Here is a 26899-nt window from a genome sequence, read left to right as displayed (position 1 = left end):
TACTGGGTTGACCAAATTTGAAGTTACCATTGCAAAATAAAAGGAAAAATAAGGAATTGTCATGTAGTTTGACCGAGAAGATTGAGATTTCTGCTTACGTGTTTAATAAATAGGCCAGACGTGTATTAAACACCCAGGGTTGACCGAATTTGAAGTTACATTTGCAAAATAAAAGGGAAAATAAGGAATTGTCATCTAGTTTGACCGAGAAGATTGAGATTTCTGCTTACGTGTTTAATAAATAGGCCAGACGTGTATTAAACACCCAGGGTTGACCGAATTTGAAGTTACATTTGCAAAATAAAAGGGAAAATAAGGAATTGTCATCTAGTTTGACCGAGAAGATTGAGATTTCTGCCTACGTGTTTCAATAAATAGGCCAGACGTGTATTAAACACCCAGGGTTGACCGAATTTGAAGTTACATTTGCAAAATAAAAGGGAAAATAAGGAATTGTCATCTAGTTTGACCGAGAAGATTGAGATTTCTGCCTACGTGTTTCAATAAATAGGCCAGACGTGTATTAAACACCCAGGGTTGACCGAATTTGAAGTTACATTTGCAAAATAAAAGGGAAAATAAGGAATTGTCATCTAGTTTGACTGGGAAGATTGAGATTTCTGCTTACGTGTTTCAATAAATAGGCCAGACGTGTATTGAACATACTGAATTTGGAAAATATTCAATACCAGACGTGTATTGAACAAAATTTATGGAAAAATAAGGAATTCTCGTATAGTTAGGATGGAATGATTGTGATTCCTCCTTTATACTTTAATAGCAAAGAGGAAGGTCTTCTTTTGTAATCGTTCTGCTTCATTTGTTGGAAAGTATAAAAGGACTTGAATTTTCCCATTCAATTTTCAGATATAATTTGGAATTCGGCTACCCTGTGTATACATTCTACCTCTGACTTAATTACTGATACACTGTAACAGAAATCTTAATATTTTCAGACAAACTAGACGTGTTTTCAACATTCCCCATCAATTTTGTAAACCTAACTTTAAATTCAGGCTTCTCTGTGTGTACATTCCAACTCTGGCTTGTTTAATAAAGCACTGAAGCAATAATCTTAATACTGCCGGAGGAGAATGATTACAAAAGAAGAACTTTGTATTAGCATGATTGTATGAATGATTTTATAAGTGTATGTTTAACTGTTGCGAGAATGGGGGTACGAAGGTTACATTTAGTGTTTTAATCCGGGGTTGAAAGAAATTTATAAAAGTATTTCAACCCCCCGTAAAGTTTAAATTCATTTTAGGATTAGGTCATTGATAGTGTGTGAAGGACATTTGTCTAAAGAACAGCACATTTAAGAATATTTTTAGATTTTATGAAAATAGCCTCCTTACAAAACATGAATTATAAGTCGTTATAGTTATAATAAGGTTTATAAACAAATGAATCAAAACCCAATGTACTTTTAATTGTACGAATTTTGACAAAAATCAGTTTGTGGAAAATAAGGGATGGTACAATCGACAAAAGCCATTCGCCTTCGTGGATGATGTAAGAGTGGAATGCGGTCTGAATTCGATAAACTGGGCTCCATCCTGTCTTGGTATCGCAAGTGTGTGGCAGCCCGATAGGTACCATCCAAGCTCTAGTGACCCTTATATAGGAAAAGAAAATGTGTAGAAGGCGCTAATAGATATCGAAGCACCAAAAAAAAAAAGGAAAAAAGAAGAAGAACTTTGTCTTAGTTATTAAAAGTATAAAGGAGAAATCACAAACTTTCCAAACAAACTAGATGAGAATTCCTTATTTATCCTTTTATTTTGCAATTGTAACTTCAAATCTGGACTACCTTGTGTGTACAAACCCACGTTTGGGTTAGTTATTTATGCAAAAAAGTAGAAATCTCAATCTTCCCAGTCAAACTATATGAGAATTCCTTATTTTTCCTTTTATATTGCAATTGAAACTTCATATTCGGTCAACCCTGTGTGTTCCATCCACGTCTGGCCTATTTATTGAAACACGTAAGCAGAAATCTCAATCTTCCCAGTCAAACTAGATGAGAATTCCTTATTTTTCCTTTTATTTTGCAGTTGTAACTTCAAATCTGGTTTAACTTGTGTGTACAAACCCATGTTTGGCTTAGTTATTTATGCAATAAAGTAGAAATCTCAATCTACCCAGTCAAACTAGATGAGAATTCCTTATTTTTCCTTTTATTTTGCAGTTGTAACTTCGAATTTGGTCAACCCTGTATGTTCAATCCACGTCTGGCTTATTTATGAAACACGGAAGCAGAAATCTCAATCCTCCCATCCAAACAAGATTCGAATTCTTTTTTTCCCATTAATTTTGCAATCGTAACTGCTAATTAAGAGGCTACCCTCAGTGTACAATCCAACTTAGTTGATAATACGTTGAAGAAGAAATCACATTCCTTCAGTTCAAAACTAATGAAGAATTACTTATTTATTAATTTGTAATAGTAATTCGAATTTCTGGTGTGAACTGCATTGTGCTAACTGGGTACTGCGAATTTGATAAATGATTGCAAAATAAAAGGAAACTTGAGGATTTTTCGTCTAGTTTGACTGGAAATATTAAGATTGCTGCTTCTATGTGTTAATAATTATGCCAAAGGTAGAATGCACACGTAGAGTTGACTAAACTTTGACTTACGATTGGCAAATAATGGAGAAATAAGGGATTCTCGCTTAATTTGACTAGAAATATTAGCATTTCTCCTTCCAAATAACGTTTGAACATTGAATGGAAAAATAAGTAGTTCTCTTCTAGCTTTGAACAATAGAATGAAAAATTTACCCTGTCTGTACAATCCTCTAAAGACTTACATTGAAGCAGGAAATCTCAGAATTTCTTGACAGACTATTTCAGAAATAGGGTAAACTTACTTTTCTATCATTGTGAAAATCGAAGTAGAACTTAGGAACTATCAGCTACTTTAGCCAGGACAAGAGTTTTCGGAGATGAGAGCGGCTCTTCAGACTATACTAGTATTAAGAACGTGTTTTTCTACTATTGTAATTAGATGGCTAATCATGTCAGTGTAAAGTATAAAAACTATATACAATATCCTACTTCTCGCGCATCACAATTGCCACAGCAAAAGCTGGATCTAATCCTTGTATAATTGCTTGCAATATTTATTGCAGCCGACGTGAAAGTAAATTTTTATCATTTATATTTAATCTTATTAGTCCGGGACAGCGCGAACGCAGTCCCGACTACCAAAAATTATGCGCCCGAGATATCCACATTTGGGATATTCGCAGGGGTCAACCCAACCTAAGTGCAATGGAAAGGCCTCGTCCTGAGGGAACCGCCTTACTGATCACGGTAGCCCCGACGCCAGGTAAGTATGCTTACTTATCGTAGGACAGACCTTAAGTATCCAACACTCTCAATTTTGACTGACGAGAAGCAAACTGTTATAGCTCTAACTAGCATATTGTAAGAGTTTTTGCATTTATATTTTATATCAAGTACTCTTAGTAAACAATTTTACCCATTTTCTGCAGGAATTTCTTATCTTACGAGTTATTAATTTAATTTTATACAGTAATATTTATAGATAATCCTGTAGGAGTTGCTCTCTCCCAGAGTGCGCAGTGTTCGCCCACCAACCCCAGCCGAACAAGATGAGTGTGACTCCAAATACCAACACTACGAAGTTAAAAGCGTCCCTGTTCCATCTGTATCTGTACTTTGCAGAAGTGAAATACATGGTTATCTTTTTAAGTCATTATGAAATTAATGATTTCGGATTTTTTTTTTCAATCTGTTAATCTTTAGATACTGTGTTTTTTCTGTATTAATTGGAAAATGAATTAATGAAATTATTTCTGTCTTAATTGGTTCTGAACATGATCCTAACAAGTCTAGTTTTGATCACGTAAGTAAATAATTTCCAGGTTAGTGAATCTACACATTGTTCAAATTAAATAACTGTTTTAACTTTTTTTTATTATACAATTTGTCAATTACTTTATTTTTATGGATCATTATGTAAGACAGAAAAGAAGAATGATCTTTTTTTGCATAAAGATTAAGATTAATTAAGTAGCCTCAATAACCCAAGATTTATATAGAATCCGAGTTTACTAACCCTTTTCATTTTTAATGCAGTACCCTACCATTTGTGTTAAAAATAGTTCTATTCTAAGGCAAATTACTGTGAACTAAAAAACTGTATTAATATGAGTATAAACATCTATAAGTGTGAAGGTTAATACAGATCTACTTCAATGAGTTATTTATACGGCTTTTACTTTTTATAGATGCTTAATCTTTATTAAATCTAAAGTCTGCATTTTTTAATAAGTTATATGATTATAAAATGCCCGGAGCAATTTTTTTGTTAGTAATAAATTGAAGAAGTTTGCGTTGAATGTTTAAATATTCGGGAATATTTTTGTCTATTCCTATGAAGATAACTGCTGTTAAGAATCATGAATGCTTAAAATTACGAGGAAAGTATGGAAATATGTAGGGCATAGTCTTGATTTAGGAAGGTACAAATTACGTCCCACAGAATTTGTAGATTCGATCAATATATATATATATATATATCCTCTGAACAATAAATATGAAAGTTTTGTTTTGAATTGTTTTGCCCTCCTCACTGTAATGCTTGATTAAACAGAAGCTCTATTGATACCTAACCAAATTTTATATTTAAAAAAATCATTTTTTTTTAATAGTCATTTTAATTTGTAGCGCTTGTTGCGCCGCCTAGTAGAGATATTTTGCGGGAATGTTAATCTAGTGAAATAATGCCTTTAATTCTACCTTTTATTAGTTATGTCGGTCGTTATTTTTTGTAAAAAGTGAAATCTGCGTATTTTTGCCATTTTTCTAAATTTATAATAATTAATTTTTAAGTATGCAACTTTTAAATATCAAGATTAGAGTGCGTTGCTTCCCATGAGCTAATTTGTAGGCTATTTCATTGAATACTAAAGATTGAATATTTTAATTCATACTTACTTGGCGCGGGGCTACCGTGATCACGAAGGCGGTTCCCCCAGGGTGATGCCCCTCCATTGCACTAGGGTTGGGTTGACCCCTGCGAATATCCAAAAAATGGATATCTCGGGCGTGCAATTTTTGGTAGTTGGGACTGCGTACGCGCTGTCCTGTTTAGCGTATTTAATCTCTATGCAAGTTACAGAATATGATGGTACTAGAATGGAAACTTGAGGGCCTGTGTGAGGTGTATGAGAAGTGAACTGATCTTGGGATGGATGTCTCGAATAACATAAAATGTTAGTGGGTTAAATTTTGGAAGGGAAACTATAATTTTGTTCCGGAAGGAACGGCAAAGAAAATAATTTTCCTTTAATTGTATTTTGATAATTATGCCATTCTAAAGAGCATTGAAAGATTTAACCAATTTTTTTTTTTTTTTAAATTAAACTGAAGCGTTGAGTCCTGTTTTGTTTGCTTTCGTAAAATGTTCTCTGGAAGTTAAATGAAAAGAAGTCTTTTATAAAATTTCATTGTTAAAAAAAATGGTCTCCTAAAATATATATATTTGAAAAATGTACATATTTTGATTACTCTTACTTCACTTCAGAAGCGAATAGTTTTGTTTTCTTTATCTGAATATGTAAGTTACTTGTGACATTTCCTTCATGTTCCTTTTTCAGACTGTTAGTGTTTAAGAAGAGCTAATTGATATTAAAATATTGTTTGCCAAACACCTGGAATCAGCCATTCTGCGATGCAAGAGAAAGGAACAAGTTGGTGTAAACAAAGATTCACAAGAGAAGATTTTCAGTATATGTGTTCTGCCAGAATCAAAGGATGATCAAAATTTTTTGTGAGTCAAAACCGTTATTATTATGCGCTTCAACAAAATTTGTATTACTTGAAAATATGTGTACCTTGACTGCGTGAAGACTACTCCAATTACAACTTACATTAAAAAAATAAAAAAAATAGGCCCTTCACATTGTAGACATTTATATTGTTTAGTGTAAAGAAAATGTATTCCTAAAATAATGGATCAGTTCAATGAAACTTCATTGTAGTCTGAAATAAGTGTTCTTATATCTTCACCAGCTTCAACAAATTCTATTTCATCCATGCCTTCTGACAAATACCAATGGTAGAATGCACCTTTGGTAGACATCATATGATATTTTCTGTATAAATTTCTCCAAACTGTTTGCATAGCCGAATTGTTACACAGCATACATACAGAACGAGATGTTTTACCAATCTCACTTCCGGGGATGGTTATCGGCGGCTCGTATGTCAATCCAACCTGAAATATGTAATTTTATTATTTTTAAACTCATGAATTGGTTGGATGTTTGGCTGATGTTACCATATAAATTTCCACGGACACATGAGTACATTTCATTGAAGTTTGTATTATTTTAACTATCTTCAAATCCTTCCAAGAAAAGTGTAGCTATCGAAATAATTTTAGAAATAGAGTTTTCACCTCTAGAACTACAACTTTTATTTGAAACATTTTCCCTGGATAATTCCTAGGTGCAAAAATTTCTAGAAAGAAGAAAATGGAAAATGGAAGTTTTCTTAAAAACCTATTAACCGAAACTCTTCAACTGTTCACTTTTATGTAAGGATTATGATGTTACTCTAGTAAGAATCTTTCAGTTTTTCGTGAGAATTGATGTTAGGAAGGTTTCTAAGGAAAGGAAATTCGAGCTCTTCCCTCTTAAAGTGCCTTTTCACTAACAATGGGGATTTACCACCTATTTGCTGCTGTGAAAAGAGTAAAATCTCTTTAAATGCACACAGTTTGTCATTTGTAGGAACTGAATTTCACGAAAACTTAAACACAGTATGCTCTTACGTTAAATTGTTGCTTTTGAAACTGTCCAGTTTGCTTGTTTCTATTTACTAAATATGAGGAGAAAAATTTTCATTTCCACTAGAGTTTTTTAATAAGAGAAAATCATGCAATTGTGTCACACAATAGATTTGCTTTTATTGCGATGTTTTAATTATAATACACTACCATATAAACTAAAATGTATTTGCTAACCTTAAATCCAGTAGGACTCCAATCAACAAATTTAACCTCCTTCTTTAAACTTGCTAATGCATCATGTATCTCTTTGGTCGTAATATCTCCTCTGAACATAAGACAACAAGCCATGTACAACCCGTTCTCATTGGTACACGTAGCCATTCTATGATTTTTATCAAAACATTTGGTTGTTATATCTACAGTATTTAAGGGATCTGTAATTAATACTTCAGGAGAATTTATTGGCGATAAACTAAGCACTGGAAAATGTAGCCGAGGAAATGGTACCAAATTCGTGTGAAAATCCATAAAGTCGGAATGAAGATGACTATCAAATCTGTAAAAAATAAATGAACTACTAAAAATGGTAACTAACAAATGTAGATAAGAGTAATAAAAAATAACTGTAACATACCTTATGCTGCTTGTGGTAGCGCTTATTGCTTGCGATAACAGTCTGTTTAGATTTGAATATTTTGCTTTTTCTAAATTTAATTGCTTTTGGGCTAAATTGTTCATAGCTTCATTATCAACTAAAATTACACAATTTGTTATATCCATTGTAGCATGTGTCGCTAGAACTGTGTTATATGGTTCAACTATTGATGTAGACATCTACACAGTAAAGACGGTTAATTGGATTTTACATAAAATAAAAGAACATATACAGATAAATGTTTGATTAAAAATAAATACTAAGAATAATGCATCAGTTTCAATACAATAACATTTCTCAAGGTTTAGGTGTTTACTTCTTCTATTCCCTCGTAAGCCGTAAAAAAAAATATTTTTGATCATACAGAATTTCGATTTCGAGTTTTAAGCCCCCTGAGTACGAAAAAGTGTTTTTAAAATCGTGCGAATGTTTACCCTAGATTTTTACTTACTTGTTTACGAACATTTCTAAATGTCTTTATATCCAGATTTGCTGTCACAGAGCATGGGACAGCCAAGAGGGATATTTTGAATTCATAGTATCCTTTTGTAAAATCTTCAAAATACAGTAACCTGTGAAGAAGTTGCTGTATAGCGAGTAAAATCTAGGATTATGCTTGTTAAATGTCAACTATCATTTAACATAATGTAGAAGTATGCCCTATGCCGAAGACCTAAGTATACAGAAATGTCAATCACTGAAACATATTTAAAAGTTGGTTTTATTTACCTACTACTGGTTTGATGTAATTAAAACGATATATCCTTAAGAAATGTTCATTTCGTCATTCTTAACAATTATTCACATGTACCAAAAAAATTACCTGTGCCGAAGGAAATAAAGCAAGTTCAGTCATTCCTTTTTTACAATATTCGTCACTAATTAATTCATTTATTAGAGAATTAAAGCCGGATCCAGTTCCGCCACCAAGCCCATGGAAAGAGAAAAAGCCTGACATTTGCTCGCATTGTTCAGCTTGCTTTCTTATTGCCTCAGCTGTATCATGAAATAGTTGATTGCCTGTTGTATATCGTCCTCGAGCATAATTACTAGCGGCATCCTCAGAACCACTGATTAATCTTTCTTCACGATGTAAATCCTTATATTCTCCAGCGCGCACTTGGTCTGAAACAAGGAGAAAAAAAAATCTGAGTGGAATAGATCGTTTCTTAAAGGAAAACATAAGACGTAATGTAAAGGGATTTCTCAGTTTTATTTTTTATTTTTTGCTTTGAAAACTGATTAAAGTTAATGTCATTTTAAACTGTTGTAAAGCCTTTCATTTATCTCTGACAAGAGTAAGAGAAAGTTAAGAAGTCCCAAAGAATCTACATAAGGATGAAGTGACTTCCTTACCAATGACAGAAGGTTCCAGATCGCAATAAACTGCTCTTGGTGAAAATCTACGATTTATTCCTTCTTCATAAAATCCGCTAATACCAGCTTGATCAATAACTGAATCTTGTAACTCTCCATTTGGTAGAATACCATGTTCCAAGCAGTATAATTCCCACAAAGCATTGCCGAACTGCACCCCAAATTGTCCGACATGTAAAGAAATCACTTCTTTCTGTTCAAAATAACGAATGATTAAAATTTCTTTAAACGTAACAACATAAAACATATTTAAAACATAAACATGCGAGCTACGACGGTTAAAACGTTTTTACGAAATGAACTTTAAGTTTAAAAAATATATTTCTATTTTTGCTACACTCTTTATGTAAAAGTTACTTTATAATTTTATTTTATAAAAATTAATTTAATTACAAACCTTGTTTTAGGTTGGATCGAGAAGAATACATGACAAATTTTACTAATTAAGTGAAGAATAAATGTCAACAAAAGCCCTAATAAAGCTTCCTCAAAGGTGAGTTGTGTGTTTAAATAGTTGTTTAATTACTATGAATTAATGATGAATGGTTATCGTAAAATAGAATCTTCTCTTTAAAAAAATGTAAATAATTTTACTGACTCTATTTTTTTTTTTTTTTTTTAAATAAGGAGTTCCATAATGTAGAGGCTTTTCCTAAAACAAACGCTATAGGACCTAATCCAAACAAACAGGTTCTTTCAACTGTATACCCATTTTATGTCAATGTTTCCTACGATCTGTATTTTATCTCTTCTGCAGCACATTTTCTTTTTGAATTCCTCATTTCTTACTCTTTCTACTCTTGATTCTACCCATCTCAATTAATCCATCCTATTGGCTAGATACACTTTCTTTCAAAGTTGATTCACTGGCCAAGTTTCTGTGGTAGAACACATTTTATACATACTTCAGACGGAATTTAGTAAATTACTATTGTATTTAGAACTATCTAATTTCTTTTTTTTTTACTATTTATTTTCTTTTTCTGGATTTTATCTAGCACTGCGAACCTAATCACATTTTCAACTATTGAATTATTTTATTGCTTCATAAACAGGTTCGGAATTCCGATTGCTTTTTTTACGGTTATATTGTATTGCTCTTTTTTCTTGAGCCAATCTTATTGATAGAATCAAATATTTAAATATCCTCATTGCGTCATTCCTTGTCGTCTTGCATTATTATAACTGATTAATCGGCATACGAAAGGTTACACGTGCTTTTTTTTTTTCAATTTTGTTCATTGTGGTATAAAAGTATACTTTGAACAGAGTTGGAGACATTCGTCAACTTTTGCTGATGGAAAACTGTTCCGATACAGCCGAATCTTCCTAAAGTCAACTTTTTTAAAGCTTAAATCCTTATAAGCGGCTCGCCCCCTCTCATTCTTGTAAGAGTAACGCATGTATACTGTAATGATTTTTTTCCATCTCTTCATCTTGCTTCCAATTTTTTCTAGCAGCTGTTAGTAAGTATTTTGGTAATTCAGGCGCAGAATAAAAAATTAATCCAAACATTATTCGCAGTAACGTTACTTTGCGAATGTGTAATAATCTACCCCAGTCTAGAATGGCCAGGGTTGAACAACCACTTGACTTAATTTAATAATGATTGTGAACAGTCTTCCATAGAAATTCTTTCTAAAATATGAACTACTTACGAAGTGTCTTTTTTGAGTTTGTCTTTGAAATAATTTAAATACCATTTATTTTGTAAGATTTAAATATTTTGTGAATAAGTAAAACTTTTTTGTAGCCAGCCTACGCGATCACATTTTGATGTGAACAAAGTCCAGACAATTCTGGGCTCATCCCCTACTAATACAAGGAGGATCTTTAATACTCTAAACTTGGGAGTTTAGTTTATTTTATTACCAACAAATACATACCATGTTTATGTGAAAAAAAGTGCAGAGTTATAAAGATTGTTATAATTTAACATGATTTTTAAATTTCGGCATTTTATTTTTTTGATTTTGTTTTATTTTAATTTTTGTATTAATTGTGTTTGAAATGTTTGTGATGTGTGTAATGTAATGAATGAAATAACTTGAACTGTGATTACATCTGATTTCTTAACATAGTTAATATTTTTAATAAACACATGGAAACATGCCTTCAAGAATTTTCCATAAGCGTTGCAAGTGAACAAAATTTGGTAGAAGAAATAATTACTTTATCGAAATTGTAATACCAAAATTTAATTATATCAATGATCCACTTCTTAATTTTTATAATTTTACATTACTTCTTGAAGAAATTATTTCTACAAGTGAGTTAAGTTTTATCAGTAAGAACAAAAACTAACAGCATAATTGAGTAAAAATACCAGTTTAAGGGATAAATTATTTATGAATTTGGCCTAATTTATTTATTTTAATTTTGCAGGTAATTAAACCTTTCTCTGAAAAACTATATATGTGGCCAATTTATGATGATGGGGCAGTCTCGAAATGATGGCGTTGATACTCTCGAAGAACCTGTCAGCTACGTTGCTAGTGCTGACTTCATTCCACAGCTTTAACAGACTTCCACCATATTTTTATTATGCGAGAGCCGCCTTCAAATTGTATATGCTTTGTGGATGTTTATTGATATTCGATGGCGTCAGAAGATCCAGTTTCAGCGTTGAAGCTGTTCAGGTAATTCAATGTTTTGTTTGTTTGTTCGGAATCATCAAGAATCTAAATTTTTACCTAAAACTTCGTTTTTTTTTTTATTTGTCTTTAGAAAGATGCATTAATGTTGTTTTAAGGGGGAAGTCTTCTAACGACTTCAGTTTCGTAGTACTTACCAAGGCCTTCATTTTATAAATGCACAATTTAGTGATAATAGATGATAATTCACACTGTTGCGTATTAAATAACTGCTTATTTCGTTGATTCATCTTATTTCAGGATTGGATTGGTGATGTACATTACATTTCTATGGTAAAAATGTAGCTTTTTAATAATGCCTGTCTATTGCCTGTCTAAATAAAATTATTATGTGCAGCTTGGTTAAAATGTTTTAAACTAGACCTGGATAATGGAACGTAAAAAGTTGACATTCCACTTCTCACAATTTCTTCTCCTAGGCTATTCGACCAATTTTGTGTGCTTGGGATGTTCTTGTTCTGAGGTCACCCGAAACTTGTTTGACCGATGTCGGTCAGTCCTAAAAGCTTAAACAATTTAAAAACAAAATCAGTAATCAGTTAGAACTTGATGTGCTTATTTATTTCTCTAATTTTTAAGGAAAATCTAGAATATTCATCGCTCAAATAGGCTTGATTAGGCCCTGCCCCAACCAAACAGGTACTAAATATAGGTTTATTTATTTAGGCCTTATTTCTCTTTGAATTATCTTTCGGTATTATGGTACTAATCATGACAGTAGGGCCAGAACTTTTATTCAGTAATAAGTTCGAAGAATAATCAATCATCTTCTGATCTTTTTGAACTTTCTGTTTTCTCTGTAAGAGAAATATAGCGACGTGACGAATGTTTGATGAAAGGATATTGAATCTTCAGCGAAATTGGAAGCCCCTTGAGTCTAAAAAAATGTTTTTAGAACGCGGTCTGTAATTAGAACAGCAGGTTGTTAGGAGTGCAACAAAAGACGCAATTTGATGTTTAATGTAAGGCGAGTCTTGTTTGGGATATGGTTGTACAGATGGAAGGTGGTTGTGAGGTGACAAGAATATTCTACGTTTACTAAAATATTTATATGTACACATTTATTAAAGAAAAATTTCTATCAATCCAATTAGCATCCGTTTTTGTTTTGTTTTCTGTTACTGCAGACTGTTTGGCTGTGGAATTACTGCCTTGGATTGCCATTAATCTCTGCTGAAATTTGCGTCACAGCAGGTCATCTTTCCCAGTTCACCAACGTACATATCATTTTGCCGATCTACACTGTGCTAAGCTACCATTTTGCACCAGAGTACGTTGATGCGTACCTGCTAGGCCTTTCTCATGTGTTCTCTTTATCCTGCGTCACTATATTGTCATTTACTACAGACAATGTTGCTTGTATTGCCTTTGCAATTGTTTATTACTTTGCACAGTTCAGGTGCGTATTATATGCTTCATTAGTTTTCTAGTCAAATATTTTGTGTTAAAAACATTAAAGAACTACTTATAGGAAACTTTATTTTTACAATCACTCTAATTATTATAACTATAATTGCGATCGCTAATAGGCTATAATAATATTATATTATAATAATATATAATATTTATATATAATAGGATACTTTTTGGTCCGTAAATTAACTTTTAGTATCTAAACGTACGTTGAAAGAGTTTTCAAAGCTTTAGTAGTAAGTATAAATTAGTGAATTCTAGTGCTTATATTTTACTTTCATACCTCTCTTAGGTATGGGATCCTCAAAGTACCAAAAAGAGATTTTTACAAGTGTGTGTATTTGTGTGTGAATATCTACCGTAACTCTAAAACGGAAAATTGCAGCAAGTTCTTATTAATATTCGCCTTAGATGCCTCCTTTCCTTTGATATCTTAAATATTCTTACGTCTTTAATTAATGGTTGACTTGGTAGTCCCATTATGTGCATGATTAATTGTTTTAGAAATGGTTTTGCTTCTCATATTTCAATAAAAATGCAAATAATGCTTACACAAGGTGTAAGACACTTTGTAAAAGAAAAAGAAAATAAAATTAAAACACAATGCAAAAACTTAAGTATAAGTCACATACAGAAATTGTGGATAAACGGTAAAAGAAACATAAATTTTAAAAACAAAAAAGGAAAATAATAAATATTCAGAAAGTTGTGAACATAATTAGAAAAATTACAATTTCCGTGATTAAGATAGCATCCTTTTTTTGTAGCATGTAGTGAACACTTGAAATGTTGCGCAACTGAATTCCATTTCAGATTGGATTTAAAAACAGCTTCACGATTTAAAGATCTAATGTCTCTGTGGGGGGGGGGCTGCTCGGATCCAGCTACGCGACAAAAGGTTTGAACAACGTACTCCATGTTTCATAAGAATAACACTGTGATCCAGTCAGATTTTCTTAATTTAGTTCTAAGTGCAATACAAGGAAACGTTTTTTAGTTTCCAGGTAAATGGGGAACAAAGAGGTACTTTTTAGAGGATAATTTAAATCAAATTATAATCAATATGTACATATAATATTCGTATACAAGTGTAACTTTTTGCCGAAAATTTTGGTGACAAACCAATTGCTTTTTCTATTTGTGCAATAAAACGATACTATATCGTTTAGTGCGTCTTGACAGATATAGTGAAACTATGTATGTATAATGTAGGTCAGATAAAGCGAGTCCTTATTACTATTACTTTTCATTAGCATATCAGAATCAGATAAATATTTTCGACAATTTCAGAAAAGCATGCTCATTTTAGAAAGATATCTTACTTTATTACTTACTTATTCAAATCCTCTATTATCTAGTGGAAATTGAAATTCTTAGTCTTCTTAATTACAAATGAAGCTAGTTTTTTTTTGTCCTGTTCTTCAATACTATAGGTTTTCAAATAGAAAAGTAGGTTACTAAAATTTTGTCTTTTCTATATTTATAAATTTACGAAGTTGCTTTCTTTTCTTTTTTTGTGCTGCAGATACTGTGGAATTGGAGTTGCTGTCTTGGATTGCCATTAATTTCCGCTGACCTCTGCCTTTTTCCAGCTATTCTTCCAGATCTCACTCCGCTTCATCTTGGTATTCCGATGTACACATTGATTGTTGATCATTTTTCACCAAGTACGGTCGATGGACATCTATTGAGCGTATCTCAAACAATTTCCATCTGCATCACTGCTCTACTAGCGACTAGTGGTACTGACTTATTCTTGCGTTTCGCCTTTGCAGTTGTCTCATGTATGACTGTGCACAGGTGCGTATTATTTGTTGGAAAAATTAAATATTTTGCTTTCTATAATAGTTTTTACTGCATTATTATTATTAAATATCGTCCGGTAATATTCAAACGGAAAATGACATTTATATATAAAAAGTAAGCATGGTTTTCAGCGCTTTTTGCCATATTTTTGCCAAATTTTTCTTATTTATTTGCTGTCTATTAGTATATCTTGTAAAAATTATGTATTAAGGAAGTATATGATGAATTAAATTCTTTCCTATCGTGAAGAAACGTTTAAAAAAAAATACAGGCGGTTAATATTTTGCGTAATAAATGCCAACCCACAAAAAATAAGTCGTGTAAGTGTTTCACACAACATTTTATTATTTTTATACCCATGGAATTTTCACAATTTCGAGAAAAACTTTTCATAAGGCCCCTCGAAAACGATGGTGTTGGTTATTTTTTCTGTTTACTCTCGGATTGTCTTCTCTCGTTATTATTATTTTAAAAAAATGTTAACGCAAATTTAATTTAATGCTTATAAACAGTTAATAGAACATTTCCAAAAGAATATGTTTTTAATATCTAATATAATGGTTATTGAAAAAATTGTACAAAGACGAATGTTTAAGAACTTATAAAGTAAATCAGTTTAGAAGGACGAGGAAGAATACTTAAAACAAATTTAAAGAAAGTGTATCAGTTTTTTTTTTCTATCAGGCCGAAATAACGAGCTGATATATATAAATGAAATGTTAGGTACATTGTAATTTATGCATATACCATTTGTCATTTTATCAACCCTCATACTTAACTTTTTAAACTGAAAGATTTTGTTAAGGTAATAAATTTAGAACAAATATTGAACTTATTCAAAATTTAAGCTTGTAGCAAAAAATTCTTTATTTTATATGAGAATTTAAGCGAACAACTTGAACTTGAAGCTAATATTTGGAAATAGAAATCCTAATTACTAACAAATAATAAAGCCACAAAAATATTTCAATTAATCTTAAATTATTTAAAAGGGCAGAACTAATTATTTCATATTTTTAGTTCATTTTTAAATCCACTAATTTAGAAAACGATTACTAAATATAATTCTATAAATACTGTAGATTTTATAAAAACTTACTTGCTGAGCCAGGGATATAGATTATTAATGACTTGTTCAAAATAAACTAGTTGTTTCTTCAAAACACTATCAAAGTTCATTAAATAAACCAACTGAGTGGCGTGTGTGATGTCAGAAGTGGGCATTCGCCTAATGAAGTCTTCAATTACTTTATTAACAAAAGACGGTTTACCTTGACTATTTTTAACATTTAATGTCAGTAATGGTTGACAATTCTTTTCGTTTAATTTTCTAATAAACATAAGTCTGATTTTTGAATGAATAAATGATATATATATATTATATACATGATGTATGTAAAGATTATTAATAAAGAATAAATTAAAAATACAGTAAATAGTAAAATAAAAATAAATTTACCTTAGAAAAACTGTTTCAAATAAAAATTGTTGTATAGTTCTGTGAGTGTAGCTGTGATGTGCAATATGCATGTCAAGTTCTGGATGAAGTAATTTCAAGTATTTCTGTATGAAGAAGTTTCATCGATAAGTGTCTATTAAGTCAAGAAGTTCGCAAAATAAGTTCAAATTAACTGCAATTTTTCGTTTTAGAGGTAGCATGTTACATATATAAATATACACATAAAAATCTTCTTTTTTTTTTTTTGGTACTAATCGATACCTTATAAACTGGTAAAAACGAAATATCAAAAATTTGATATAGTAAACTTAGGATGGAAGATTTGCGAGGAATCGGTCAATTGCAAAGGAATATCTTCAGGACAATATATTTGTCGAAACGTTGGCAAAGAGACGAGTTGTTTTATTTGACCGATTCCTCGCAAATCTTCCATCCTAAGTTTAACAATTTACGGTCACGAAACAAGCAATGAATGCTTCTTACTCACAAAATCAATAATTTTCTGATATCCTGAAATAATAATAAAAATTTCATTTGTGAAAGTGTGATTTAGTAATAAATAAGTAATGTATTGAATCCTTTAAAACTCCATTATTTGAAAATAAAAAGATATTTTCATTTTCTTAAGTTTTATAGTTTTAAGAACTTTTATAACAATAGTTTCTTTTTTTGCCATAATAATATAATTATGCTTTCTACTTAGTTAATAACAAGAATAATTAAAGCAGTAGGATTATTGGCATGATTCTGTAACTCCCTTTCTAAATTGTAAACCATTCTTATCCTGATATTCTAAAAATTTATCGAGGATAGATTTAAAAAAAAAAAATCATGATTTCAATAAAACTGACAGAACGAATTTAAAATTTTTGTATTCAAAACTAAATTAAAATGAATAATAAAACTAAAGTAATGCATATTTTTATAGGCATGCCTAACGTCCAACTGCTGCCTCAACTTAAGGAGTCGATAGCTCATACTTTATTATTAACTATTATTCAAAAAATATAAAACTTCGTAGTTATAAACCACTACACGAATTTCCGCCTCTAATTAAGAACAGTTGAAATCTCCCTCATGAAATCATAAAGAGATTTCACCTGTATTATTTATTGATAAATATAAGTTCACTAATTGCTTTTTTGTTTATTGTAATGTAATTTATTAATTAATTTACTTGTATTTTCAGATTATCACCATATGGTAACAGTGATCCATCCTATATGGAAACTTGGTGTTTTGTAATGTCTGTAGGAAATCTTTTTGCTTTACAATTGCTTAAAAGATTCAGATGGAGGGATTGATATTATCTTGGCTTCTTTTTCAGCGTGTAATGTTTATAAATGTGAAAAACAAATTGTTAGCCTCACTAATAAATTTTAATTGTTTAAATGTTTATTTATTTTGTTTTTATTAAACCTTTTTTTAATTTCTAATTGATCAGCCCTTGGATTCTATTATTAAAAAATAAAATAATCTTTTTGTCTTGGAGCCTTAATTAACAATAATAAACTAGATTTGTCCTTAGATGTGAAAGTGCTTTCAGGCTAAGCCAATAATAGTTATAGTTTCAAACTAACGTACACAAAGCATGTGAATAATGTATGTAATAAGGCGCTAGGCGTTATGTGCAGTCTGTTCTCCTTGCTTAATAGACACTCATCCTTGGACTTCCAAAATAAAAAATTAATATACTATCTCTACATTCGACCTATACTCCTCTATGCAGCCCCTGTCTGGACTCAAACTTGCATAACCAATCATAATAAAATACAGAGAGTGCAAAACAAATGCCTGAGATTGATTGGTTCATTTCCCAGATGGACGCCCATAGACTACATGCACGCAGTAATTGACGTTCCCAGCATCTCCACTACTGTTTACTGTCTTTTAGAAAAATTCGTCTCCACTTGTTACAATAGTCCGTACCCACACATAGTAGCCATTGTTAATTACAATATAAACTCTCTCAGTTATAAAAAATATAAATATAAACGCTTAAAGCATCTTTTGTAACACCCACCTGTATATCAAGCTAAGGTTTTTTTTAATTTTTTTTCCTTAATATGTAAATATGTTCCTTTAAACTGAACTAAATAATTTGATGGGTGTATATAGGCGCTAAGCTTGAAACCTCAATTTCATTTCAAATTTGTGTACATATTTAAAGTTTTGTAAATAAATATTATTATTATTATTATTATAAACAAAAAATATTATAATTTGTATACTTTTACGTTACAAACCCTTATACAACTGTCCTACCGGACAGTTTTAATGTATACAACTAAAATAAATGAAGTATTACCTCTGTAAATTGCAAAATAAAAAGATTTTATAAGACCAAGATTACAATTGGGCCACCTTTTTCAATTATTGATCTAACATAACTTTAGTCTAGAAGAATTAAGATATTTTTTGTTATTTATTTATAGTTTATTTCTGCACATATTTTTTTTCGCAAATTGACAAATTTTAGCAATAAATTTTCGTCTGTATTTTTTTGAACTCTATATTTTTTTTAGCAATTCTTTTAGCATTTGAAGGTTCCGCGTCGGACCAATCATTTCTCCTTTTTTACAATTATTCACAATTGCACATTGAAATGAACACACCATTTTTAAATATATAGCAGTATCACTTACACAGCGTAATTTATATTTTGATAAAGATCTTTAAGATTATTATTAGAAAAGTATTTAACTGCAACAGCCGTCAAACCAGTTGTGCTCAGTTTGAACGAACTTATAACTTAGTAAACTTAACTGGTTGCTATTAACCGCAAAAATGCAGTATATAAAGTTCCAAAAAGCTGATATCATAATAATATATGCCATTTATATCAAGGTTTACAATGAATGTCAATAACTAACGTTTCAATCACAAAATAATAAATGTTCATACACTTTTGAGACATACACTTATCAGCCATTACATTTTTAGACGACGCAAAAATGTAAAAAATTATAGCTTGGAACAGGAATATTTAAGAAGACTAAAAAAATGAGTATTTTTGGAACTAGAAAGTGAACTTTTACTAAAACGGTAGATGAATTTAGATGTCCCTTTTTAATTAAAGTTGTGATGGTATAAACAGTAGAGAAAAATTATCAAATATATGAACGTATTGAGGAGAACGTTTATATGAAATCGCTATATTAAGCTTAGAATTTACATATATTATTTTTCCGAAATCTTTAATGACAATATAAGAACTAGTAACAGCAATGTATGGGCCCAGCTAACCTTGTTTGATGAAGATAATAGTAAAACTGATTTTTTTTTAATTTTTCTAAACACAAAGATTTAGATAAAGAAGCGGAAAATATATACGAGGAAAAGATTGTGCACATTTTAATACAAGTGATAATCAGACCATAACCGCCTTTCTACTCACCCTAGTGAACATTAGAGTAAACACAGAATATTTGGAAACCAAGTAATGTACCTCAAAACATTGTCATTAAAAAAATAGTCAAATAACTGCAATTATAAAGAATAATTTACTAGATTTGTTTTAGTTTGGTAAGCTTTCATTAATTCATGTAATACATAGTTAGGTAATATTTAACGATAAAAAGGAGGCAATTGTTTTAAGTTTTCTTTTCCCCTCCAGCTTGTACGAGCTTTTATAAATGGAGAACGTGTAATTCTAGATCATTCTAGAGTATTAACATTATGAGGTGAAGTGTTACAATTCTATAGTTTACCTTTGGAGTTGGAAAAATTGGTGTTATTAAAAAGTGTATTAGAGGAGAAAAACAGGGTATCCTTGCAGCTGCAATATCATAAAATGGAAAACAATTGGACGTAAACATAGAAGAAGAAAAAAAACGATCATGGACTCCTTACAGGTGTCAATCATTACTTTATGTGTAAGAAAGTGTGAACTAATTTTATTTCTTTACAATTTATATTCTTATTTTCTATTCTCCAGAATAATAAAAAGCGATTCCTACAAATTGTCTCTACAATTTATGTAAGGGTGATTTGCAAATATTTCAAAAACGGGAAATTGTAGAAAGATAAAATTAATATTGGTCTAAGTATTAAGATGGGATTTCATGAAATAAATCAAACAGAACGAATAGAAAGAAAGTAGAAACTACCCTGTTTTACACAGCTTATGTCCTAGAGAGCTAATGCCAAAAGAAAAAGATGGAACCCAACAAATAGCTTGTTGACAAAATAGCCAGACGAAAGTGGTACTTTATAGCGCGGATTTTTCGCTTCTTTTTTTGAGAGAGATCTCAAAATTTGTTTCAATCATTTCCTTCAAAATGTGGTTAGGTCAGTGTTGGATAATATCTTTTGATCTGTCGTAAAAGTGGTTAAATCTATTAGGTGTAGAGATTTCAAATTCAATTATGTTTCTGTCTCGCAGAAAATTTGCTGAAAAGTCAATAGTGTGGAAACGGAAACACAAGTGAAGTTCGAAATCGTTACACCAAATTAATTAATCTATCTATGGTGAGGGATGAAATTCGAAACCGGTTAGAGAACCAATAAACATGCTTGCTATGACAACAATTTAAACTTGTACACTCATTTCAAATTGTAGATCTTTCACTTTTATTAGAAATATTTGCTCAAAACAAGGACTTTAACGTCACTACTGGGAGAAGGATGGTGGGCAGGTTTCCCTATAAAAAATTGACACACCTACCGCCTTATCGCCCATTAAATAGTAACATGAATTAAATGGGTAACCAAAACTATAACTCTGAAGAAAATTTATTAAGTGGAAGCAGAACCGTGCGAAATAGAATTTGGCCCGGGAAATATCAACTGTATGTCGCCCCATTATTTTATTTATTTATTTTTGAAATTTAAGGCGAGCCATCATTTTAAGTTATTTTTTTCATTACCCTTAATCCAAAATGGTAGGAAGTGTATGATAGTATTAAATTAATGATATCGGTTTTTTTTTCCGGTGTTCACAATAGCTTTTTTTTTATTTTATTTTTCGGCGATCTCCCAAAATGTTTTTCCATAAATGAAAGCTGCCTAAACAAATCTTAAGTTTTACGGAGTCTTCATGAATATTAACAAAATCGCAATTAAAAAGCTACAAAATTTGTTTGTTGAATAGAATTTATGCGATTATTGCGCCTATGTGACTTTTAAATAGACTTTTTTTTTTTTCTAGGCTCTACTCAGTTGGATGCCAGAATGTTCTCTCTGTATCCATTATTTTCCACACGATTCAATTTACGAGCATTCAAATTTCTTGTCCGATAGATTTTATGGATACAATGGGCACTATTTTTTCAATGGATTCCAAGATCATTATAATGGCTTTCTACCCAGCTTTGATGAATACGACATACCAAGTGGAATTACACTTGGTGGTGTAAATCGATATGTTGGATTTGGACAAAATGAGCTACCTGGCTTAGAGAATTTGGCAGGATTAAAACAGTTCAGTGGTCTAAATTTATTTGGCCCGTTAGGTGGAATTCCAGATGGATTGGACGGTCTAGGAAGAATGGGCGGATTGGCAGCTCTAGGTGGACTCAGCCGTCTGGGAGCCCTGATGGACTTAGCCGGCATTACTGGAATGAGACTCAATCCGCTGATTGTGCTACATCTAGGCAGGCGTAGAAAACACGGTAAACATATTGTATAAATCCAAAAAACACCAATAGTTACAAATGTAGTCTGTTTTATGCTTAATTAATTCCAATGTCTTCAGGTCGTAGAAAATCTTTGAAGAGGCTACTCGGATAAAGAAAATAGATATTTTTGCAATATAAATTTATAAAACAAATTGTCAACAATGAAGTATTATGTATTACACATGAAAAATAGGCCAAGAAAAGTAAAATAAAAACAAATCTTGTCCATCCATTTATATCAATCGAATTGTTTTTCCTCCCATTTAATCTCAATTTTCAGAGTAAAATTCTGATTTGAAAACACACACGATTTTCTCTTACAGCAAAAATGACAACTTTCGTGAAACGCTGAATTGGGCTGAACCTTCAGTCGCCCTTAATAAATATAAGGTAGTGACCTACCATAAATTAAGTCCAGGTATAATAACTGAATCTGTCTGCCTCGCTTACTCGCCACACGGCTGCGCCACCTTCAACCCAGTATGGTTTCAGTTTTGGAGTTAAATCTATGTTTCATTTACAAATCTATCTAAGCTTTCTGGCTAACCAATTGGAATCTTCTCTAATGTTTATGGAAATAAATTATTATTTCTTCACATATCTGTAAACATTGCTCGACTTTTCGTTATGTAAATAAAAAATAATCTATGGGGTACACAAACAAATTTACTCTTATTACAATTCTTAAAAGTATTCTAACTTAAAACTTTTACCAAATGTTTACGTGTTGTACAGGTTTTTGTTCAGATTCACTTAAAAAAAACAAAACAAAAGGACTTTCAGTGGAAGTAGCACGTCCCATTACCCCTCTTTATAATTATTTGCAGGATGCCAAACCTTTAACCGAGCAGACTACAAGTAGTAGACGAGGCTAGATAAAAAGAAATCGGTGAAGAGATTCGTAGTCCGGAAAAATCGAAATTCTTCCAACTCGGAAGTTTAAGCTGCATAATTATTTATATTGGTCTTAATTCCTTACAATAGGAGGAAATGAACATTAAAGAGATTCCCATATCCACCCTAAAGGTGGATTCTTTTCGATTAGTTTACAAAAACTAATGGTTTCCAAAAAATCGAAAAATAAAGAAAAATGTGCCCTGGAAATCGGACCAACCAGTACACGTGTTTTTTTTTTTTTAAATTCAATATTAGCTTTTTGCAACTCATTCCCTCCTCAGTAATATTACACCACAAATAACGCTAAAGAAGGAAGCCTTTACTCCGTTCTACTAGAAGTGTCTTTGATCGAATTTTCCTAGAAAATCATGTAAATAAAAAAATGTAGAACGACATGTGCGGACAAGTAACAAAAAAAAAGTTGGAAGCTGGAGGATAAAAAAAACAAAAAAAAACAGAGATCTAGGTGTTTACAAATTCTCAGGGGAGATTAAGACATTGTTCTCAAATCAACTAACACATCATAGGAAAGTAATAAATCTGAAAACTATAGACAGTAACTAAAAACTTATTCTATTCTAATTAAAGCAAATGGTACCTTTATAATACAAACATATTATTAAAATTCTTAGACCAAAAACGAGTCTTTGGAAATGTGATTGGGTCCCCATCTTTAATATCTTATCTTTAGTATAATAATATATTTTTTTTAGAGATTTAAGGCGCGTCAACATCTGAGGTTATTGGCACCCGGAGCTTTTTTCAGTGCTCTGCCGTCCTACGGACAGTGTTCTCTTGTTACATACAACACTGAACTCACCGAACAGTGAGCTGCAAAAAGCTCCTAGGAAGAGGAAATCTACGGACCAGCAGCCGAATTCGAACCCGAGACCTCCGTGTGGGAATCCTGAACGCATAGCTAATCCCTTCCCTTTTATCAATCGTTGCCCGCATGTTTATTGTATGATGAAATATATTACGAGTCGGAAACATTAGTGAAGTCGAAATCTCTACAACAAACTAATTAATCTACCACTGATTATGGATGAAAATCCAAAATTGGTCAAGGAATAAACATGCGTGCTCCGACCAATATAATCAAAGATGATGTAAAATCAATTTTATTTATAATTTTCATTTATCTTAGATTTTTGAATACTAACATCCATACGCACAAATTTTGCAAAAATTATTGCACATAATATTTATTATCTATCATCATGAGTATTTGGACCAGTGAGAAAATGCCCCACCAGTGGGGCAGCACAATCATATGCCCGGTACACAAGAAAGGCGACCAATTGGAGTGTTCAAACTACAGAGGCATATCTCTCTTATCCTGCGCCTATAAAATCCTCTCCAATATCCTCTTCGATAAGCTGACCCCTTTTGCGAATAAGGAGATTGGACATTATCAGACAGGTTTCAAAGAAGGAATGTCCACTGTGGATCAGATATTCTCTCTCCGTATTATCATGGAAAAAGGGCTTGAATCCAGAGTCCCTACACACCATCTATTCATTGATTTTAAGAGTGCATATGCTAGTGTTCTCCGCCCAAAACTTTACCAAGTTATGGAGGAAATGGGCATACCATCTAAGCTTATCAGAATGATTAGAATGACAATGTCAGCAGCTTCTTGCGCGCTACGAGTGCAATCAGATGTATCCCCTGAGTTTGGAACGAGTAAAGGACTTAGGCAAGGAGATGCCCTCGCGGGTCTCCTTTTCAACTTTGCTCTAGAAAAAGTTATAAAAGATTCCCAAATTCAGACCACGGGCACTATTTGCAACAAAACCGTCCAATTGCTGGCCTACGCGGATGACTTGGATATTATAGCACGGTCTCTCCCTGCAATGAAAAATGCCTTCCTTGCCCTGAAAAATGCCACATCCGCTATGGGCCTAGAGGTAAATGAACAAAAAACGAAATATCTATACGTTGGGGGTGGTGGTGGTTTCTCCCGGGGGAGAAAGTATTCAGATAGGAGCATCCTCTTTCAAAAGAGTGAATGAGTTCATCTACCTTGGTTCTCAAGTCAATTCCTCCAATAAAATCAATCTAGAAATAAAAAGGAGAATCATGACTGCCAATAGATGCTATTTCGGCCTGGTAAAATGTTTTAAAAGCAGCCTAGTATCAAGAAAGTCGAAGTTAAGGCTGTACAAAACATTATTCCGCCCAGTTCTCACGTACGCATCCCAAACATGGACCCTTCCAAAAGCAAGTGTGTGCAACCTTCTTGTCTTCGAAAGGAAAATTCTTAGAAGAATCCTCGGACCCGTGAGGGAGGAGGGCAGATGGAGAATAAGAAAGAACAAGGAGGTATATGAGCTGTTTGGGGAAGCGGATGTTGGGCGGATAATAAAACTTAGTCGGCTTAGCTGGGCGGGGCATGTTGCCCGAACGGGAGAGACAGACCCCATCCCAAGAATATTGAATGGAGAGATGGGCCAGAGCAGGAAGGTTGGTAGACCCAAATTAAGATGGCAAGATGAAGTAGCCAACGATGCAAGAAGCCTACTGAGGGTTTCTAATTGGAGAGCGGCAGCACAAAACCGCCACGAATGTCATAAATTAATAGAGGAGGCCAGGACCCACTAAGGGTTGTTGAGCCACGGAGATAGATAGATAGATTTATTATCTATAGAAGTACAACAACTGTACTCTAACAAAAAAATTTCATTATCTTTTTAAGGGCAATTTTTACAAAATATGTACATATATTAAACGAAAATCTACGGTAAATCAAAATGATAAACAAATACGATTATAACTAACTCATCTTACTGAGCTGGCTCATTTTTCATTTGTAAATATAAGTATATAATACAAAAATTTGAATAACATGTTTCTATTATAAATACACTATTAGCTTTAATTAAAAAGTTTTTAAATAATTTAGTTACTGACTACAGTTTTCAGATTAATTATGTTTATATTATTTTTAGATCGAATTTTGAATGATGTCTTAAGCCTCCAAATAATTTGTAAGCACCCATATCTCTCGTTTTTGTTTCGCAGCCCTGAAGATGAACTACATATAGTTGGAAACGAAGCAAAAATACATTTTTTTTTTTTGTTTACAGCGAAAAACCTAACTTTTTTAGATACCATAACTGATCAATGACTAGTCAAGAACTACTATCTTCTTTTAAGTAACACTTACGGTATCGAAACTTAAGATAAAGTTTGATTTAAATACAATTTTTTTGTAATGAAGCTGTGCCTTTTGTTCTTTAGTATCTCAGAAGACAGAACAGCTATTTTCAATAAACATATGCAATCTCGATTCTTTGTCACTACATACTGGTATATGAGTTGAAGACTTCAAGACCAGTATTGAAGAGTTACATATTTATAACAAAGTGGAAGAAAAAAGCAAACCTTTCCTAATTTACTGTTAGATTATTTAATAAATGTAAGAGCTTTTTGAAGTGTAAAGAAATTAAAAATGTTTTTTTGTTTTTATAGCTTACATAATTAAAAAAAAAGAAGAATTATGAGGAATTTTTTAGTTTATTGCGTCATTTAATAGAGTTTAAGTCAAGTTTTCAATATAATTTAAATTTAAGAGCTGAAAGTATTAGTTTTTAATGGTTATTAGTTTACTGAGGAGAAAAATTAAGTTTAAAAAACAAAAAATTAGTTGTTTTTGAGAAATGAAGAGGACGCCGTTGTTTCATCTATAGTTTTGGACCTACATTCCTTTCAGTCGTTGCCTTCTTACCAAACCTTTGAAGATTATCACCCCAGACACAGGTAAATTATATCCAGAAACAGGTTTGAAATAAATTTTGATAAGAAAAAAAAAAAAATGACAGATATCTGTAGAGTTATTATTCCTAGCAAGAGCCATAGCAAACAAACTAAATTCTGATCCCAATTTTATCAACAACGCAAAATCTTCCTGGTAATAGTAGGATCAGAAAGGGAAGGGATTAGCTATGCGGTTAGCGTATTGGATTCCCACGCGGAGGACTCGGGTTCGAATCCATCTGCTGACCCATAGATTTTCTCTTTCCAGGTGCTTCTTACAGCTCGCTGTCCGGTGATGGTCAGTGTTGTCTGTAACGAAAGTACACTGTCCGAATGCCGGCAGTGCTCTGAATAAAGCTCCGGGCGCGAATAACCAGCGATGTTGACGCGCCCTAATTCATTAAAAAAAAAAAAAAAAAAATGGATCAGAAAAATATGCAAATCTATTGGCCACAACTTTATAATACGTAAATATCATAAATTTGATATTAT

The 26899-nt window shown here is 32.0% G+C and overlaps 3 protein-coding genes and 2 non-coding genes across 13 annotated transcripts in view; 2 read left to right on the top strand and 3 right to left on the bottom strand.

Annotated features, from left to right (window-relative positions):
* Positions 1 to 3183: 3183 nt before the first annotated feature.
* LOC141450559 (U1 spliceosomal RNA) lies at positions 3184 to 3345 on the bottom strand. Its single transcript, XR_012456169.1, has one exon. It is a non-coding gene; the product is annotated as a U1 spliceosomal RNA (small nuclear RNA).
* Positions 3346 to 4963: 1618 nt separating this feature from the next.
* LOC141450561 (U1 spliceosomal RNA) lies at positions 4964 to 5124 on the top strand. Its single transcript, XR_012456171.1, has one exon. It is a non-coding gene; the product is annotated as a U1 spliceosomal RNA (small nuclear RNA).
* Positions 5125 to 5496: 372 nt separating this feature from the next.
* On the bottom strand, positions 5497 to 10840 carry LOC141448538 (tubulin alpha chain-like). Its single transcript, XM_074116937.1, has 6 exons — positions 10688 to 10840; positions 8781 to 8994; positions 8248 to 8549; positions 7404 to 7603; positions 7004 to 7325; positions 5497 to 6253 (listed from the first exon to the last, which is right to left on the bottom strand). The coding sequence occupies exons 1-6, from the start codon at positions 10688 to 10690 to the stop codon at positions 5993 to 5995; spliced, it is 1302 nt and encodes a 433-aa protein (XP_073973038.1). The 5' UTR covers positions 10691 to 10840; the 3' UTR covers positions 5497 to 5992.
* Positions 5667 to 17531, top strand: LOC141448542 (uncharacterized). Of its 8 annotated transcripts, none has more exons than XM_074116948.1 (5): positions 5667 to 5806; positions 9209 to 9294; positions 11187 to 11440; positions 14394 to 14668; positions 17323 to 17531. In XM_074116948.1, the coding sequence occupies exons 3-5, from the start codon at positions 11252 to 11254 to the stop codon at positions 17435 to 17437; spliced, it is 579 nt and encodes a 192-aa protein (XP_073973049.1). In that variant the 5' UTR covers positions 5667 to 5806; positions 9209 to 9294; positions 11187 to 11251; the 3' UTR covers positions 17438 to 17531. The 8 variants fall into 8 exon arrangements, with proteins under 8 accessions (XP_073973049.1, XP_073973051.1, XP_073973048.1 ...); XM_074116950.1 differs by lacking the exon at positions 14394 to 14668 and adding an exon at positions 12583 to 12854; XM_074116947.1 differs by lacking the exon at positions 5667 to 5806 and adding an exon at positions 7222 to 7355.
* Positions 17532 to 17767: 236 nt separating this feature from the next.
* LOC141448541 (centrosomal protein of 78 kDa-like) overlaps positions 17768 to 26899 on the bottom strand; it is a 37998-nt gene continuing 28866 nt past the window's right edge. For both annotated transcript variants that reach the window (XM_074116944.1, XM_074116945.1), the window contains one exon: positions 17768 to 26799. The gene's annotated coding sequence lies outside the window, so the exon portion shown is untranslated. The remainder of the gene's footprint in view (positions 26800 to 26899) is intronic.

This window comes from Rhodnius prolixus, unplaced genomic scaffold, assembly GCF_049639745.1.
Source record: "Rhodnius prolixus isolate KJV_2025 unplaced genomic scaffold, Rpr scaffold_2, whole genome shotgun sequence".
Lineage (NCBI taxonomy): Eukaryota > Metazoa > Arthropoda > Insecta > Hemiptera > Reduviidae > Rhodnius > Rhodnius prolixus.
Note: the sequence above shows the minus strand (reverse complement) of the source record. Positions and strands in the feature narration are given on the sequence as shown.